Here is a 19,613-nt window from a genome sequence, read left to right on the forward strand (position 1 = left end):
AAAAGAATGTCTCTAATTTAAAAGGCAAGAAGGGTAAACTCCTCTTTCCTCTGTTTCTGAGGGTTTGTTTTTCCGAGTCTTTTCAACTGAGTTCACAAATGGCCAGAGAATTCTACTCATTAACATAAACCATCACTGAAGAATTCTGAGTCATTAAAGTTGGCTTGTAATTAGCAAAGAGATTAAAAAAATATATTGAATCACTTTGAAGATGCCTGTTCAGTTAGGAAATGGTGACGTCAGAGACCAAGACCTCTATTTATCAATAGGATGGCTCATTCGATTTAGGGAAAATTCAGAGTATAAACGCTGGAATATGCATGTTTCAGCACCAGTAAACCCTGAAATTGGGAGGTACCTTCTTGTACCACAGGCCATTATAATCTCTGCTGATTAAATGGCCTACCAAAAGTCAGTTATCCGTGTCAGAAACAGAATCTTCTGGTTCTTACCATGGTTCTGTTTGGAGTTATTGTTTGCCTCAGCACACTGGAATATGAAGTGAACTCACTTTCCACATATTTATTGAACATCTACCATTGTAATAGATATATTGCCAGAGTTCCAGCAACAGCAAAAATGAACACAAGATACCTCATGCCTTTGATAAATTTACATCTGGCAAAGCAAGAGTATAAATCACTGAAATACAAAACAGTGAAGAAAACACTTAAGAGACATAAACTGACAGAGAATTAAGATACCACATCTATTTGAATAAATCAAGCAAAGTTTCATGGCCGAGGTACGCCATTCAGACGGACGTTGAAGGATGGGCAGGACAGCAACAAGTAGAGACTAGAGATAAAGAAGCATTCTATAAGCAAATACATGCAGCTGGGAAAACTGTGCGTATTTTCATAAGAAGAAGTAATACAGTTTGAATAGAATATTTATTACATTACTTGAGATGATATAATGGAAGATGAGTCTGGAAAGTAGGTGTTTCCCGTATTACATGTATGAAGAGTGTTATATAGGTAATGAAGGATTGAGTAGCTGAAAATCATGGGTTTGAGCAGTAGTTACCACTTAACTTGTCTTTTTTTTCTTTTTCCAAGATAGTAGAACACACTTCTATTTATGAAGTAAGATTTTAGAAATCCAAGTCTAGACCAAAGCGTGAAAACAACTAAGTTTGTGTTTGGTATAATTTACGTCTCTTTTGACTTTCCGTCACAGCCTCCTCCCTCTTCCCGTCCGTCTCTAAGTACGCGTAGAACTTGTATCTGATCTCATTCCTGGTGAGGAATGACTGACAAGGAGTTGGGGATTGGGACAGTGGGAATAGTTGTAAGGAGCACTCCCATGTTATCAGGAGGACTGTTAAAGTAAAAAGGCTTCAGAACTCCAAAGAGTCACATTATAACAACAGAATGTAGGCAGCAGGGTAAATAGTTTGCTGTGGAGAAACACTGGCAGGGACCCTTTAACTCATACAAAGGAAACCACATCTACATGTCTCCCTGCTGTGGCTGACAGGGACCATTAGTTGTAAGAGTGACAGCCTGACTCAGGGTGTGGATGACTCAGGACAAACCATTCCCATTAGTGGAAAATACTGAAAGCACAAGTGCCATGCGTCGCTAGTCATGTTCCCTTCATAAACTAGTGAAGGGGCACAAGGCTGTTAAAAATCAGGAGGTTCTGGGTTTTAGATCCAGACTTTAGTAGCCATTGCCACTTTTGTTTAAATAAACCTAGAAATGGGTATATACATTCTAAGAGCCATTTCACCACCACCCCCCCAGTCTCATATAAGAAGGCATAAATTATGGGCTGTCCCTCCCTGCAGTGCGGAGGCAGAGAGGACTGTCGACTGTTGAGAGTTCCTTTCATGGCACCTGTGCAGTACAGAGGGTTGTGGGAAGGTGAGAGCTGCAGATGGACGGCTAACAAGGGAACTGGGGACTCGCCTCTTCAGTCAGCTCCACAAGGTGACACTCTGTCACGAAGATGTTCCTCTGGGCAGGTGGCCCCTGTGGGTGATGCTGGGAGGGCCACAGTTTGCAGGATGGAGAGATCACATTCCGGAATGCTGCTCGGAAGCGGTGCGAGAGTAGGTTATAGATAATGGGGTTGACAGCTGAGCTCAGGTAGAAGAAGACACCTGGAATTCAGGGGGTTCAAGAGACATGCCAAGGAAAAAATAAGTGAGGCATGACAGGAAGGAGCACACATGTTTAAAACTAGAAAGTTGTGAGTGCCTCTTTTGGAAGTGATACTATACACAAGACTCTGAGAATAAGAAAAGCTCTACCACCTGTGTAAATAGGAATCAAACATGACAGAGAGAAGCATAAATGTTTAAAAAAGGCCTAGAAAGCTGTGATTGTCTCTTTTGGAAATGATAATATATACAAGACTCTAATGGAGAATACAAAATGCCCTACCACCTGTGTAAATAGGAATGAAACACAGAAAGATTAAAGAGTCTTAGAAAAATTTAGGCTGGCATGGGATCTCTCTGAGATATTCTGCAACTTCCTTTGATCCCCACTTGTTTAATTAAAGAACATGTTCCCATAGCATTAATGAGAGATGCTTAACTATCAGAGGAAAGAGAGATGTTTTTTATCTCATTGGAGTTTTGCTTAAATCTATAATTTGACACTGCAAGTAATGGAGAAAAGGTAAATCAGTCAAGGTAGAGTCCCTGCTGAGATTCCTTATATGCTAAATATCTCCTTAAAGAAATGTTTCCCAGTGTTCTTTCTTATTTAGCTTTCCCCTCGATGATTCTTCCCAACTTATTTCCAGCCTTATTGAATAACTGCTATTTATTTTCTCCACCAAATGTCTTGCACACTGCCCCTTTCTTGTTTGGTATATGCTCTTCCTTTATTACCATATGCTATTTTATTTTCCCAAAGCCAGGAGGAGCCTCACGTTGAGAATCAGAGGGCTTAGTTTCTGTTCTTGGCCCTTGCTTATTCTGTGACCTTAGACAGAATTATAACTTCAATTTTTTCTCTATAAAATGGGAATGATGATATAAGCCTAACCCAACTCTCTGAATTATTGTGAGGATAAACTTGAGATACTATCCACAGAGGGGATGAGAATGGCTAAGAATATGAAGCACGTGATAAGTACTGTCATTAAGCATGTTTATTGTCCTCATTTATTTAGTTCAGGACATTCACAGTGCCATATGCTCTGTGCACAGAATTGGGAAGAAAGGGATATAAGGAGAACGTTTCTATGAACTGTTAATTCACTCAATAAATAAATACTGATTGAACATGCCAGCGACTTTGAGGCACATTAGAAGGTAGTCTATTTAGACTGTGTTCTCCAAGGACTTGGAATAGTATCACAGAGGCAAGATCTCTGCCTAACTTCAATAATTAATAATAGGATAATAACAAATAATTTCTGTTAAGAACAAAATATGTAATACCGGCAGTCAAGCTATGGAATTCATAAAATGGAATTCATAAATTCAAGGACTATGATGGTCATGAGAGATTTAATGGGGATGATCTGACACTAGTCCAACCCTGAAATGGGTAGGAGATAGTTGGGGAGGAGAGGAGAGAGTACTGCAGGCAGAAGTCATAACATGCACAAGTGGTTACCTTGCGCAGGAATAATGCAGAAGGGTAGAATTCTCTAACAAGTTTGACGAGAATGTGGTCAATGAATGAGAATACTCTAACTTGAGGATGAAAAGGCAGCTCAGGGGCATTTTCTGTAGCATTTAAGGCTTCATCTGGTTGGCATGGTAGGGGAGGAAAATATTATAAATGCCATAACTTGGAAATCTTAAAATGGTGGTCTTGATGTATCTGGAGAGGAATAGTCAACTAGTCCAGTCCTACATGATCTGGTAGCATTTTCCGATTTATTTAAACACTCCCATTTTTTTCTCAGATTAACCATGAAGAGCTAGAAATATTTTTGAGAATTTTGCTCAGAATAATAAATATTATTATTTATTTAACTTAGAAGAAAGTACTAATGTCCAGGTATAAGCTGTACACAAAGCCTGCTGAGTACAAAAAGATGGTGAGAGAACATAAATAATATTCATGGTGTTCAATAGACATATGAATATTAGTGCTTTTGCTCTGTGCACATCTGGAGCTTAACTCGCACAAATTCATCTTATTTTTTCTCTGTGAACCAGCTGTTGACTAACAGAGGTAGAGAGGCAGAAATGGTCTGAATCTAATACTAACAGACACACTGACTGAGAAAGACGGGCCTACGTGGCCATTCTCTGCTCTGTTTTAGGTGAAAGCACACTGAACTTGAAGTTAGATGAGTTGGCCGCAACCCTGTTTTTACTACTTGCCAGCTATGTGCCTTTGGGAAAGCCATTTCTTCCGTGTGGAATTGTTTCTTCAACCATAAAATGGTGATAATATCTACTTAACAACCTTGTGAAGATTATAAAAAGATATATAGCATTTTATAGCTTAAAAGCTTTTGAATAGCTAATATTTTTACCATCAGCCCATAGTTTGTATAGAGCAAGTATTATTGCCATTTTTACAGTTGAGGAAACTTTGGCATGAAGGAAGCCATGTTATTGAGAGCATTCAGAACCTTAGTGGTAGAAGTGAGATGGAAATCCAAGTTTTCTGACTTAGAGACCTTTCTACCACTATTTCCCGCATCTTCTATGGTATCCTCAACAAGCAGCATTAAAGTAGCCTAAAGGCAGACCTTGATGTCCCATGAATAACTTTTGGTTGGTTTTCATGAGGATCTAACACTTGCTGAAGACAGTACAAGATTTTAGAGACATGGGTGTTTAATAAAGAAGAACCAATTCCGTCATGCGGTGATTGGAAGGAAAACCACTCCTTTGAACATTTTCCTGCTGTGATCATCATGCTTAGAGTTGACGTCTTCCATAGAGTAGCATCTAAAATAGTGATCTGGTATATTTCTTTTGGACCAGTCACATACCTAATCAATATTTAAATAATATAAAAAGTTTCTTTATCACAGTATGGCAGGTCCCCATGATAACTCAGTATATCCAGATAGAACCCACTGCTCTAAGCAAGATGAAGAACCTGTAATTACCCAGATACTTGTGGTGCAACCAAACTAGCTAAAATTTTACCTGACACCACGTGGATGAGATTGAACACAGTGGCCAGCGATTCAGTCCACTCCTCCACAAAGCTGAAGAAGAGTCGATCAATGTGGAATGGGGTCCAACAGATAGCAAACACTAAGACCAAGACAACTGAAAAAGAATGATGAATGGGAGAGCAAAAGGCAGTCAAAGCAAGGATAGGTATACACTTCCCACTCTGAGTCCCATGCATTCCTTCTAGCATTTTTCCCTCCATCTTGGTTATGCTATGATTATTACACATCGACTAGATCCTAAAGAGCCTCTACATAGAATATTTAAACATAAGAATGAGTTGCATAGGATTTAGGATCAGTTTTCCATATGATTGTACAAGATTTCTTGTATAATGTAAATTTCCTTTAGAATATTTAAAATAGTATTGAATTAATTCAAAATTCTGAAAACATTCTATTTGTGGACAATGAATTATGTTGCAAGTAGACTGTTGGAACCACATAAATTGTTATATAAATAAAATAGTTGTGTTCAAGCAATTGGTGTTCTTTAAAGTCATATACTAATAACAAACTACTAAATATAGTATGAATTTATCTTCTTGCTCTAGAAGGAATTAGAAGCTTCTCTGAATTCAATCATTTAAAACTTTGTAAGGGGTGGGGGAGGAGAGAGAGAAACATCAACCGTAAGTATAATATTGCTTTATAAACATCTTTTGCTTGGGACGGGAATGTGTTTATTACATTGGAAGTTTCTAGGGTACAGAATTCCTTTCAATTTTTTTTGTTTATTTCTACTTTTTATTTTGAAATAATTATAGATTCACAGGAAGTCGCGCCTTCTAGTTTCTTATTTTCAGCTCTGAAAGCAGAGATTGGTGCTACTGTAGTTTCTCTCTGGGTCATTTCATCTCCACAAATATAAATGTGTACTTTTTTCTCTTCTGAAGTTATAAAATATTTTCATTCTCCAAAACATGATGCTTGAGATTTGTCTCAACATAATCTTGTAGGGGGAAGGAGAGAAATGAGGCTATAGATGAAATAAGATTAGCTCTGAGTTGATAAAGTTTGAAGCTGGGTGATGGGTGTATGGGTGTTTATTTTACAGTTCTCTATTTTTGTGAGCGCACTGAGGTCACTATAGTCAATAGTACAGATATTTCCTGGTGGCATTAAACATATTCAGAGTAAATTGTTTGCCTCAGTGATGTGCTTTCAGGAATATCTGGAAGTTTCTTCTGAGGTTGCCGCAAGAAAAGGTCCCTAACCTGCTCATTACTGCCTACAATTCCCTTTAATTAAAATTTTAATTGCTGTTAAAATTGCACCCTCCTCACCAAAGGCAAAGACTTTACAGTATATTTTATCATTGTGACTTTAATATGAATGTGTTTCAAGTCTTTTTGTGAGAGAAGATTATGATCAATGAGAAAGGGGAGAGATAACAAAGACACTAGATTTCTTAACAGGGAAAGTCACATGCCAGCAGAGGCTAAAACATTTCCAAGAAGATGACTATTAGAGACTAAAAGATAAATTTTAGTGACTTCGAGTTTGTTCATTTTTTTTTTCTATAGATGCCACATACTGTGTTTCCCCGAAAAATAAGACCTAACTGGAAAATAAGCCCTAGCATGATTTTTCAGGATGACATCCCCTGAACATAAGCCCTAATGTGTCTTTTGGAGCAAAAATTAGCATAAGACCCGGTCTTATTTTCGGAGAAACATGGTAGCTCAGTGAGTTCTTCATAGGCATATTAGCCCAGAGGGTTTGTTTCCTCCACACCTTAGGTTTTGACTTGGAAGCATAGTATGAATCTCCTTTCTCCCGGGACTATCTCGCATAGGCTGCCACGAGATCATCTATTTTTACAGCATTCTTTTGGGAGAGTGTGAATCAGTGCCTGGATATGTTTTGTAAACTTCTGATCTATGCAAAAGGGTGGGTTGTTTTATATGAAATCATGTGATGTCATGGGTGGAATGATTACTTTAGAGGTACTCTTGGCCAGATGTTCTTAATCCGGAATTAAAAGATCCCATGGGGTCCAAGGATGGGTATCAGGGATTCATGGTCCCCTGATATGAGTTGTAAAATGTTTTGTGTATTGTGCACATGTACATTTTCTAAGTGGAGAGTCGACAGCTTCCATCATATTTTTAAAGAAACCCATAACACAAAAAAGGTTAAAAACCACCTGCTCATTTTAGAGGGGGGAAAGAGATGCTCCAAGGCCCAGAGAGTAATGTGATTTATCAAACACCACACAGCATATTACAATGCATGGCATTTAGTGTGTTGTTTGGAGTGTTTAAAACTGAACTAGAAATGAAAACTGGTCTTAGAAACTTGATAAGCCAAGGAAGACCAGCCCATAATATTATAAAGAATTTTGATCCTGAACCGAGAAGCACTTTCTCAGCACCAAAGGTAACTCCTTTGTTTTACAAATAAACAAGCAAGCAAACAAACAAATAAACAAAAAATGGAGGACTTACACAGCATTTTGGTGACTGATTTTCTGGAGGGTCGTTGAATATTTGCAGTCACTTCATCTGCCTCAAGGGGTTGGTCTTTCTTTAGCTGCAAGGGAAGCAGAAAAAGATGCTAAGAGAAACATTTTTTCCTTCTGTGAAGATCCAAGAAGTATGACTCTAACACTCATTTTGCAGACCAACAACTGGGACTTAAAATAAATGTAAGAATTTGTCAAATGTTTAACAATAAAAGGTGGAGATGGATCCAGTGACCCAACTCAACTGGATAGATGGTGTGGCCAAGTTGCAGTGTAACCACTTATCACCTGCCATTCTGTAGGACGCTAGTCACATAGTATGTTAATAGGTATTCCATGAAAAATGTGAACTAAGAAATAAAAAAGGCAGGATTTTCCATTCATTCATTTATTCACTCAATAATTATTACATATCTATTAGAATAGAATCCCTTTGCTATGTGGTAGGGAGGCAGTAGAAAACAAAAACAGGTATGATTGGTGCTTTATGAAGTTTATAGTCTTCATTGTGGGTCTTCTCCGAGCCTTTAACATGCTAACGGACATTATGAATGTTCACTAGGGATAGTGTATCACCGTCCCCCCCCCACCTTCCACACTCACATGTCTCACCCCAGTCACAAGGGGGTATAGTGCTTCTTTGAGTAAATAATACCCTTTTCCAACCCTTTTCAGTGGAATACCATCTTGAGAAGCACAATTTGGGAAACTGAGGTTTACTAATTTTACTAATAAGGGTGCATATGTTTCTGAGTTTAGATGTTAAAAATACTCATCCTTGTTGGAAGATGTGGTGATTCTTAAAGTAGCACCTGAAAATTTCAAACATTAATACAGCCTGTACATGCAATCTTTCTTGCCCTGTTCAAGTCCCATCTACTCCTGGAAGATTTTGGTGGCCACAATATAGCCCATTGTCCTCTCCTTCCTTTGAACTCCCATAGCACTGAAGACCTACATCGTTATCTAGTTGTGGAATATTTTTCTCTTAAATTTACATATTTTTACTTTGTGGGGATATTCAGCCAGATAAGGAAGCTTTAAGGACTCATGATAAATTACTATCACATATCTAGAAGATAATATGGTATACTTGTATATTTGACAATTGGTTCTCTAACATTTATTTTCCTCTTCTCTTACCAATAATACCCTGACTTTCCCTTAGGTAATTTACTCCTTCTCTATTCTTAGTCATTAATTTGGATTGGAAAGATCCTCTTTCCAGCTGCAGGTTTAGTCCCTAAATAATTTAGATATGATGCTTTAGACACAGTGATTGAATGATAGGGACCAATGAGATTTCAGGTATTTTGTTGTATTTCTAGGAATGGGAGTTTCATTTCTTCTTTACTGGGACTGCCAGAGGGAGCCCTTCTTGTTCTCTGCATGAGTGGTCTGGAATTACAACAGCTAGGTTTTTGGTTTTATTTGTCTTTTTTTCCATCACGAAAGAAGTGCTTGGAGCCACCGGTGAGCCACTGTGTGTATCTTAAAGTTGAAACACCCCAGAAAGAAGGGCAGAGAAGCAGAAACAAAGCTAGGACCTCATATTTTATTGGATCAATCATCACTAAGAGCCAGCTCAACCTCTGGACTTTTCATGACTAAACCCCCCTTCATATCTTTCCCAGTTGAGTTGGGTTTCCCTCATTAGCAATGTAGAAAGTCCTGTTGAATTGATTGAGGCCATTAATCAGTTCTTTATTTTTGAATAATTTAATTTCCCTTCAGGTGTTTGGCAAAGTAGCTATTGAACCATCAATTATTCCCACCCTCCCCCAAACTTTTATTTTAAAAGTCAAGTTACAAAAAGAGGAGTAAAAAAATGTGGCTACCCTACAAGAAGTTCGGAAGGCTTCCTACCCCACCCCATTTAGCTATGTGAGATGAAAGGGGAAGGGGAGGTCCATATAGGATGGTTATCGCTCAGGTTGATATAGTACCCTGATCAGTTTTTTTTATATGATTACAATTAGTCCACCAGCTGTTCATTTATATATTTTGTGAAGACTAAGCTTCAGAATACCAAGATATACTTATAGCTTTTGTGTAAATAGCGCTACAATCCGGACAAAATTTCTTGATTTAAAAAACAAAATCAGTCCACCTTTGTTTGGCATGGCTGAATTCTGCTGCAGTTCATAATGCATCCTCTTCATCCCAAGCATTGATGCTGCATGCAGGAGCTACAAGCAGCAGTGAGAGCTTCAGCGGGACTTCCTCCCAGATTGGAGAAACTTGCCCTGGGATTATCTTTTTTCCACCTCCATCCTGTTGGAAATTTGGAGAGCAGCTCAGGGGTGACTTGTGTTCTGGAATGATGAAGTGGCACTAAATGCTCAGCTGTGAGCATACATGTGGCTCTCCTCCTCCTTCTCCAGTCCTGGGATTTCATCAGTCTTGGGTTTTCTGCCTTCTGAAGGCAGTGGGTCCCAGAGTCTATCAAAACTTCAGAGTTGCCAACGGAATCAATAACTTAATAATCTCAGTTACTTAAGTTTCTTCAAAATCGCTTAGATCAAAAAAACCCTTTGTGATGTTTCCAAGTCTCTTTGAAGGTAGAGAAGCTAACGTCCAGCAATGAGGGACATAATTTAACTTCATTCATTCATTCATTCATTCATTCATTCATTCATTCATTCATTCATCTTACAGTCTAGGTGGAGAGAAAGCTATCCAGGCAGCTCCAAGTAGAGAATTTTAAATTGTGATAAAGCCAAGGCAGAGAAAGCACCAGGAACCGTGAACACCTACACAGGACCAGGTGTAGCTAGGGAAGCAGGGAGAACTAACTTCCCTGCAGAAGTGTGAGTGAAGTATGGTTTACAGGATAAGTGAGAGTTTGAAAGGCAGAAGAGATTACTGTAGTGGTCGACGGTAGGAACATTTCAGGCAAAGATACAGCAAAAGGTACAGCATATGCAAAAGCCTTGAGGCCAATGGCTCAGACTATGGCCTATCTCCTCACTCCCAGCTAGAAATCTTTATAAACTTCTTGGAGTTCCTTCCTGGGGTGCTCTGGGTAACACTTCATCCTTCTTGAGAAACGGACACTGTAAGTTGCATTACGTACACAAAGCAAACTAGAGTGGTTTCTGAGCTGTCACTTAGCTCTTGATACAAAGTAGCTATAAAATTCATGGCAACAAAATGAAGTGAAACTCAAAATAATTAGTTAGGGGTGGTGATGTATGTGTTTCCTACTCAAAGTTAAATGTTTCCTCCAAATTGACCCAAGATAAATGACTGTTTGGTGTTGGAAGAGATACTATTGATAAGTTTGAGGGGCAGATTTCACACAGGGCTCATGATACTTGGAATCACACAGCGATCTCCACCTTAAGACAGGACCATGGGCTAGTCTGGGGTGACATACGAGTATGTCTCTGGGAATATAGGGGCCGGCCCTCCAGGAGGAGACTGGCACAGCTCTGCCGGATTAGATTTGCTCCTGTCCAGACATCAGTGGTACTTAGACTTTGTTCTTCCTGCTTAAACCTTGTCATCCACCTTAGGTAGGGTCGGTATTCACCACTGAGATAAGAGTATATTAATTGTCACATAATACACGGTATCAGAGCCATATCGAAGCATCTGATATGAATATGATGTCTGTTTTGTTTTTCTTTCATTTATAACTCACATTGCTTCCACTCACAGGTTTCCCCCCTTGTTTAAGGAATCCATACTGTTAGAACTATAAGTAGCCTTCGATGTAATCTGTGACCTTTTCCTTTTACAAATGTGAAAACTAATTCCAGGAGAGAATTGTGTGGCTTGCCTAGAGGCAGATGGCATGTGAGCTTCAGACCTGAGAGTCTAAATGGTTTCATGACTGTTTCCTACACAAGCTACCTCCTTAAATGGACATAAAAGTGTCACAGTCAGACTTCATCTCTATGAATTTGGATGCAGAGTATACCAGGAGAGGAGTTGTATAGACTCACATCAAAAATAGTTTCAGCTAATTTAGATCCAGAAAAGAATTTAAAAAGGAATCAGTTTACCACCAGGAGCACAGGAAAGGAACTTATAATTATAAGATATAACATGGGCATATCATATGGGCAAGCTCAGTGATACCTTTCTATTAATTCCAGTTAACTCTTACACTGTTTTCTACTTTATCTTATGTACTGTGATCACCTCCCCGTTTCTAAACCTCCACCTGCTCAAGAGAAATCCAAGTTGATCTTACTTAGGCCGCATTTTTGTATTTTAACCTGATTATTTCAACCAAAGTGTCAGAACAACCACAGGACAGGGTCTGACTTTAAAACCGTATGTCTGTCTTGGAGAATAGGCTAGGCAGGGAAAGTTTATGTTATACTCAGGCCAGGCTGGCGCCGAGGAAAACATCAATGCAGGCAGAGGGGCAGGAGGGAGCCAGCAGAGTGTGGAACAGTCTCTCCTGTTTAAAATGAGGCTCCCCCCTCAGACGGACTGAATCAGAATTTCCCTGGGGGAGGGGCCTGCACACTGGTACCCATAGGAAGGTTCCCAGGCAATTGGTAGGAACACCTAGGTTTGAGAACCCCACGTATAGAGGAAAGAATAATGAAGGTGAGTTACAGGAAATGACTTATAGTTGTGGTTACTATTTGTCCAACTGAGGCAAATCTCTTAATGTAGGAGTTTCCCATTCTGAGCTCTCTCTATTTCTCTCTATGCTCCCTTCCAATTCTGAATTTCTCCAATGCTAAGTGTTTCTTAGAAAACTTGGCGTCAGTGAGAAAAGGGATGCTGCCTCAAGCCCGCCGGCTTGGATACTCACTCTGAGCCCCATGAGGTAGTAGAGGACACTGATGACAGTCATGGGGAGGACGTAGAAGAGGAAGGAGGTGACCTGGATGATGAAATTATAGATCCACATGGGTTTGATGACTGTACAGGTGGCCGAGCCGGGGACCAAGGACCCGTTGGGGAAGTAGTGGAGCTTGATGCCGTGGATGCTGGTGTTGGGCAGAGAGAAGAGCACAGAGAAGGCCCAGACGATGCAGAGGACCCGGAGGGCCCGCCGCCTGGTGCTCTCCAGCTTGGCACGGAAAGGATGGAGGATGGCCACGTAGCGCTCCACGCTGACCGTGGTGACACTGAGGATGGAGGCGAAGCACACGGTCTCAAAGAGGGCCGTCTTGAAGTAGCAGCCCACGGGCCCAAACAGGAAGGGGTAGTTGCGCCACATCTCATAGACTTCCAGGGGCATCCCAAGGAGCAGGACGAGGAGGTCGGACACTGCCAAGCTGAAGAGGTAGTAGTTGGTGGGTGTCTTCATAGTCTGGTGCCGAAGAATCACCAGGCACACCAGGAGATTGCCAGCCACCCCAACCACGAAAATCAGTGCATACACCACAGTCACCGGGAGGAAGAGGTGGCTGCGCTGAGGCCCGCAGAGCAAGGTCAGGTAGTCCTCGGTGCTGTTCGGGTATCTCTTGAATGGATCCTCCAGTTCCTGCTGGGGGATCCAGGAAACAGTCTCATATTTTTCCATCACTGACATGAAGATCTTCCTCTGGTATGAGCCTCTGTCCCAAGATGAGCCAGAAAGGAAAGAGAAAGCAGGCAGGAAAGCACAGGCTCAGCGCAGGAGGCGGGAGAGGGTGAGTGCTTCTGTAAGGATCTCTTTTGAAGAGCCCCCGAGACAGAAGCCCCGCCCCTCCAGGGGCTCTGGGCCAATGAGTGCGTGTCAGACGGATGAGAGGACAGCTGGGGTGGGCTGGCTGGCTTTGTGTACAGGGTGCAGGAGAGGAGGGGGAGACATTTCTCTGAATAGGAAGGAGATTGCAAAACAGAGCTGACACAGAGGGTGACACTGACTTCAGGTGTGGGCACTCTCAGCAGTGCGTTTTGCAAAGTTGTGGGACTCTGGGTGGAGACACACATTCAAACTGTAGGCTTATGGATAGTGGAGTACAAATCATTGCTCCTTGTCACCTGTACAGCATGACAAAAGTGGGAGATCAATAGATTTCTCAAGTGATCTTGTTCCTTTGGAAATGCAGGGCTCCCTGGGAAGAAGCATGATCAATGTGCCTGTTGGTTTTGATTACATCCACAGGAGGCTCGAAAGCCTGAGAGAGTGCTTGCCTGTCACCGAGCCCTGCCTGCTGTCTGACACTTCGGTCTCCTTTGACAGTGCCTCGCTGTAGCAAAAGGCAGTGAGGTTTAAAGGCAGACCCAGCCGTAGAAATCCTGTAAGACTTTGGATAAATGAGTCCAACTCTCAGAGCCTCAGTTCCTTATCTGCACATCCGAGATGCACTCATTCTGTTTTATTCAACAAATGCTTCTTGAGGATTCACCACGTGTGGGGCAATGTTCTAGGTTTGCAGAAATATCAGTGAACAAGGAAGAGAGAGTCTCTGCCCAGTCCCTTAACATTAGGGAAATTCTGAAAATGTGCAAGCCAACTAATAATCATACAGTTTCAGATACGTATTCATGTTGTGAAGCAAAAGAAAGACAAGGGACCATACAAACATAAAGTGGGAGTATTCTTTTATCAAGCATGCTCCACGAAGACTTAGCTTAGGGGATATAATATGGGCTGAGTTCTGAATGAGGAAAAGTCAGTCATAAACGAGCTAAAGAAGAGTATTCCCAGCAAAAGTGTTAGCAAGTGCAATGAGGTGGTAACAAGCTTGATATTTTGGAAACGTCAGGAAGACCAGTATAGCTGGAACTTAAGGAGTGGACAGGAGAGCATCAGTGCTTAGACTGGAGTGACTGGCAGGGACCAGATCGTGTAAATTTTTCTCGGATTTGATGAAGAATTTAGATCTCATTCAAACAGCAGGGACTTTGGATCTGATTCAAACTGCAGAGAGAAACCTTTGGAGGGTTTTGAGCAGGAAATTAAGAAGGGTGAGGTTTTAACAAGACAGAGGTAGGAAGCCAGTACAACATTCCAAGTAAGAAATAGTAGTGATTTGGATTACTATGAGAGCAGTAGATCTGAAAAATGTCTTTGGCTTTGGGAATATTTTTGCAAGGGATGGTGCCTTGTATCATTGAGAAGATTAAATGAGATGATATAAAGCACATTATGCTAAGAGATGCTCATTAAATGTTAATTCTTCTTTCCCTTTTATTTGTCAAATTGAATGCTGAAACAGACTGAACAGGTAAAGGGACTTATTCAAGAATAATCTGTTGGTCAAGATAGGACAGTTTATGCTGCTATAACAAGTAACCCCTATATCTCAATTTATTTCTCACTCACACTATAAATTTATCGTTGGTCAGTTGGAGTGTCTGCCCCACACTATACTACTCCCTCTGGGACCCAAGCTGATGGAGTGGTCACTGATAATTGTGGTAGAGAGAAAGGGAGTTCTAGAAGGTCTCAAGTGGGTAATTATAAGCTCTAGCCCCAAAGTCAGTAATACATGCCACCTTTGCTCATAGCTCGCAGCTCATTGGCCAAGACTAAGCATGTATGCCTACTCAAACACAGCAGGAGCAAGAAGTGTTGTCTTACCATGTGCACAAAAGATGGAGAACCAGGAAAATTTGGTGAAAAGCCTTAACAGTGCCACAGACAAATAGAAAGTCATGGCAGAGCCAGAGTCCACACCCTCTTATTAACGATCACTGTTGATGTTGAAATCACTAGTAACAAACTTTAATGTATATTTCTGATGAAGAATGACTCAAGATTAAATATTGGGATGCAACATCTCATTGAGATGTAAGTGTCATTAAAATGATAAGGGTGGACAGTAGCAGATTGTAAGCTCCAGGCTGAGGAAGATACACAATACACAGGACCACAAATTGAAGGTTCAAAGGTATCTCCACATTGTGACAGGGTAGGTCTAATAAGGGATATGGTGACAAGCTCAATGCAGTGAAATGGTATAGGAGTGATAAAAGCATGGACCCTAGTGGACTTCAAATGCTGGTTATGCCTCCTGCTTGCTGTGTGACCATAGAAACTTATATCACCTCCACAAATCTCAGTTACCGCGTTAGAAAAATGAGTGAAATAGCAGTACTGCCTAACAGGGTTATTAGTAGATTGAAATAGTTCCTGATAAAATTTTCAGTATGTATTACTTGAAATAATACAGTGTTTTAAGTATTTAATAACATATATAATAAGGTAATTTAATAATAAAAGTGTCTTCATTTTTACTGAGGTCAAAAAGACCATTGCAAGATTTGAAAACTGGGAGATGTGCTTGGAAGTGTAAATAAGGAAAGGCCTTCTCAGTTTTAATGAACTCTCAGTGCAGGAGAGCAACTCAAAGTAGCCGCTAAGAAAGTGTACGCACATTTCTCCCCAGATCACGTGGGTCTGGATCTGCCCATCCCGGCTCTGTAAAGGTGGTGAGAACAGCAAGAGGCTCAGTATCCCGAAGGGAATGTCTGAGGAAGGTTGAGGATGTTTTGTCTGAAGAAGACTCAGAAGAGTGAAGTGGGGTCTGAGGGTCACCTTCAAATGCTTGACAGTATCTTTGCATGGCACCCAAGGACAGAGGGGAAACTAATGTGTAAAAAACAGCAGGGAGCCAAAATAGGGGATCAGTTCCATGGGAATTCCCTGGTAGTTGAACACAAAACATCTTGGAATGATTTACCTGGAAAAAAAAAAGCTTGCATATTTATTTATCGATTCCTGTCCCCTATTGTTTGCGGGTTGCTCCTGGAGGCAATAACTCCTTCTGCCTCTGGACTGTTCTTTCTCAGGGTTAAACAGGCTTCCATGGTATCACAGAAAGTTGTGGGGTGGAGAAAAAGAAATGCGTCATGAACTTAGGGAGCAACTCTGTCAGCAGAGGTAAGTCTGAACATGCACAGGGCTACTCTTTGTAGCTGTGGCTGAAATCAGGTGGGTCAGTGGATATTGTAAGCATTTGATGTGTATTAGCACATATAATCTTTACAATAATCCTATGAGGTAGGTTCTTTTTTATGTCTGCATTACAAGTGAGAAAACACAACAGGTACCCACTTATGGGACTTGCTGAATCTCACAGAGTATCACTCATTTTGGGTTAGGTTATGTTTCAGTAATTAAATTTCCCAAATATCAGTGGATTAAAACAAACAAAGCGTCATTTCTTGCTCAGTCTACATGTTCATTGATGGTTGCCTGGTAAACTTCCATTTTACATTGTTCTCACATTGGAATGTAGGCTCCAACCTGTGCTTTCACAATTTCCAAAGGAGGATTCACAACAGGGACCCTGGCTCCTAAAATTTCTGCCTAAAAGTGACACACATCCCTTCCATTTACACTTCATGGGCCAAATAAAATTACCTAGCCACTTCTAGCCCTAAAAAGGATGAAAAGAATCAGTTCACCATGTGCCTAGGATGAGAAAACCAAAAAATATTTGGTAAACAGAATTAGTGATATTCTGCCCCTCTGGATACTAAATAATTATATGTAAGGAGGAAGATTTTTTGAGCATTTGGAGCAGATGAAAATACAAATGGGTTGCCTGTATCACTAAGGTTGAGTGGCTATCTGTTAATATTTTATCAGGTCATGGAAACTGGAGGCAGTTTCCCTTTGAGGTTCCTGCTGACAATATTAGTTTTGTTGCATGTATCCTACTGCTGACTCAGTATCTCCTCTTGGTGTCCCATGGGCATCTCAGACTTAACATGTCTAAAACTGAGGTCATGCATCCTGTTCTCCCAAAAGCTGCTCTTCTTCTAGGTTCTTGTTTAGTGAGTGGATCACCATGTGCTGAGTTGTCCAAACTAGAGAGCTGTGTATCTTATTGACTCTGCCTGCTCATCTACATGAGGTCAATGTCCAAATCCTGTCCATCGAATCTCAAAAATGTATATTTTTATTCCACCCATTATTCTTCATCCTCACTACCATTTTCCTGTTCCAGGCCACTGTCATCTCTCCACTGGACTCCTGGCTGGCCCCTCACTTCTGCCTTGCTCCTTCTCCAATCCCATCTTACATTGTAGCTAGAATAATATTTCTAAAATGCGAATAAGATACGTCTCGTCTACTTCAAAGCCTTCAATGATTTCAATTGCCTTAGTATGTCTTACAAGGTCATTCATGACCTGTCTCCTCCTCTGTAACTGCAGTTCTGAAGTCTCCTTTATATTTCATGCGCTTGCCAGACTAGGCTGCAGGCAGTTCTCCCTGAAGACCACTGTGTACGTTGTTCCCTCTACTGGGGATAGTCTACCCTTCTCCTTCATCTCTCTTCACTTTGTTAGCTCGTGTTAGTCACTCTGAATTCCGTTTCTTCAGCACATTTTATGAGAAGACATCACTTATAGTTCCAGACTGACTCAGGTGTCCCACTCGTGTGCTATTGTCTTACCTTTTATTTGCCCTCATCTTAACACTGTATAGCAGGGATTGGCAAAATGTAGATCATGGGCCAGATATGACCCACTGTATGTTTTGGTAGATAAGTATTATTATAACACAAGCATACTTACTTGTTTATGTTTTGTCTGTGGCTCCTTTCATGCTAAAATGGCAGAACTGAGTAGTTGTAGATACCTCATGGCCCATCAAACCTGAAATATTTATTCTTAGGAACTACGTTAGTTTGCTAGAGCTACCATATCAAAGTGTCACTGTGTGGCTTAAACAACAGAAATTTATTGTCTGTTGGGAACTAGAAGTTAAAAATCAAGGTGTTGACAGAACTGGTTCCTTCTGAGGGCTGTGATAAAGAAACTGTCCCATGCTTTTCCCCTCTTCTGGTGATTTGCCAAGCAATCTTTGGTATTTGTTGGCTTGTAGATGCATAACCCCAATCTCTGCCTTAATGGTCATATGTTCTCCGTGTGTGTGTGTGTGTGTGTGTGTGTGTGTGTCTATCACCAATATCCGTTTTTTTAAGGACACCAGTTTTATTGGATCAGGGCCCACCCTATTGGATTAGACCTCGTTATAACTCGATTACCTCTAAAAGGATCCTATCACTAAATAAGGTTATAGTCTGAGGTAGCTGGGCTTTGATTGCTGCTGGAATATCAGTGCGTGGGGTTGACCGTCAGGATGACTGGGTCATCTGGTGAGGGCTAGCTGGATTATAGCAGGTGGCCTTTCATGTGGGGGTTGACCCCACAGAATGGAAGTCACTTTAGCTTGGCTCTGGTGCCCGTCAAGGCTGCCCTTTGGATATGTCAGTTGTCGAGCTGGTTGGGTGCAGCTATGGTGGGGTCGGAAGCTGGCTACCAGGTAGGTATGTTGGGTCTAGAGCCCCTTGGGAGGGGCTCTGGTGCAGGCCAAAGTCAGCCACCACTTGTGCAAGGCTTGGAGCTACTTGGTAGGAGCTACAAAATGATCTGCTATTGGTTGCTGCTTGTGCAGGGTGGGATGAATGATGTTAGCCAGGTTAATGGAAAGCACAAATTTGATTCCTGCCTGCTCCAGGCTGGCTAGGTGGAAGGAGAGCTCAACAAAGGAACAATGGTGACTTCCACCACTTCTGTCCCCGGAGAGAGTTACCCTGACCCCTGCTCCCAATGCCCTCATCCTGAAGCTAGTCAATTTAGTTCCTCCCCGTGTGTCCCTGGCTCTTTTAGAGTTTCTGCGCCTGCACTGGAGCTCAAAGTGAGTGAGTTTGTGCACAAGCCCTTTAAGAGCAGTGTGTCTCGTCCCCTGTAGCCCTTTGTCTCTCTAGAACACAATCCTCATTGATTTTCATAGACAGCAGTTATTGGGACTCCTCTACCCAGCACTGGTTCCCCAGACTGGGGATCCTGGTGAGGGGCTGGGAACCATCGCTCCTCAGGGGGAATGTCCACAGCCAAGATCTCCTTCCTGTTTCTTAATTGCCACACCGTGGGTGTGGGATCTGCCCAGCCCACATCTCCACCCCTCCTACAAGTCTCAACATGGCTTCTTCTTTACATCCTTAGTTGTAGGAATTCTGTTCAGCTAGCCTTTGGGTGATTTTCAGTGACGGTTGTTCTGTAATGCACTTGTGTTTGTATTGTGTTTGTGGGAGGAGGCGAGCACGTTGTTCACCTCCTCTGCCATCTTGACTGGAAGCCTGGTAGGGTTTTCCAAATAACTTCAGTTATTTCCATATCA

General features: G+C 41.3%; 1 protein-coding gene and 1 long non-coding RNA gene across 4 annotated transcripts in view; one reads left to right on the plus strand and one right to left on the minus strand.

Annotated features, from left to right (window-relative positions):
- Positions 1-19,613, plus strand: part of LOC109457455 (uncharacterized) — a 611,744-nt gene that overhangs the window by 407,126 nt on the left and 185,005 nt on the right. The window lies entirely within an intron of this gene.
- On the minus strand, positions 503-13,178 carry NMUR2 (neuromedin U receptor 2). The gene is made up of 4 exons (XM_019750378.2): positions 12,354-13,178; positions 7,560-7,644; positions 5,081-5,206; positions 503-2,110 (listed from the first exon to the last, which is right to left on the minus strand). The coding sequence occupies exons 1-4, from the start codon at positions 13,077-13,079 to the stop codon at positions 1,893-1,895; spliced, it is 1,155 nt and encodes a 384-aa protein (XP_019605937.2). The 5' UTR covers positions 13,080-13,178; the 3' UTR covers positions 503-1,892.

Source organism: Rhinolophus sinicus, linkage group LG10, assembly GCF_036562045.2.
Source record: "Rhinolophus sinicus isolate RSC01 linkage group LG10, ASM3656204v1, whole genome shotgun sequence".
In the NCBI taxonomy this organism is placed as follows: Eukaryota; Metazoa; Chordata; class Mammalia; order Chiroptera; family Rhinolophidae; genus Rhinolophus; species Rhinolophus sinicus.

Excerpts from the sequence above, each read along its gene's own strand:
- NMUR2 (XM_019750378.2), bottom strand. The coding sequence starts at position 13,079 with ATGTCAGTGATGGAAAAATATGAGACTGTTTCCTGGATCCCCCAGCAG. Across the intron at positions 7,645-12,353 it reads ACTACCTCATGGGGCTCAGA|CTAAAGAAAGACCAACCCCT; the intron begins GTGAGTATCCAA and ends CTTCCCTTGCAG. Across the intron at positions 5,207-7,559 it reads ATCAGTCACCAAAATGCTGT|TTGTCTTGGTCTTAGTGTTT; the intron begins GTAAGTCCTCCA and ends ATTCTTTTTCAG.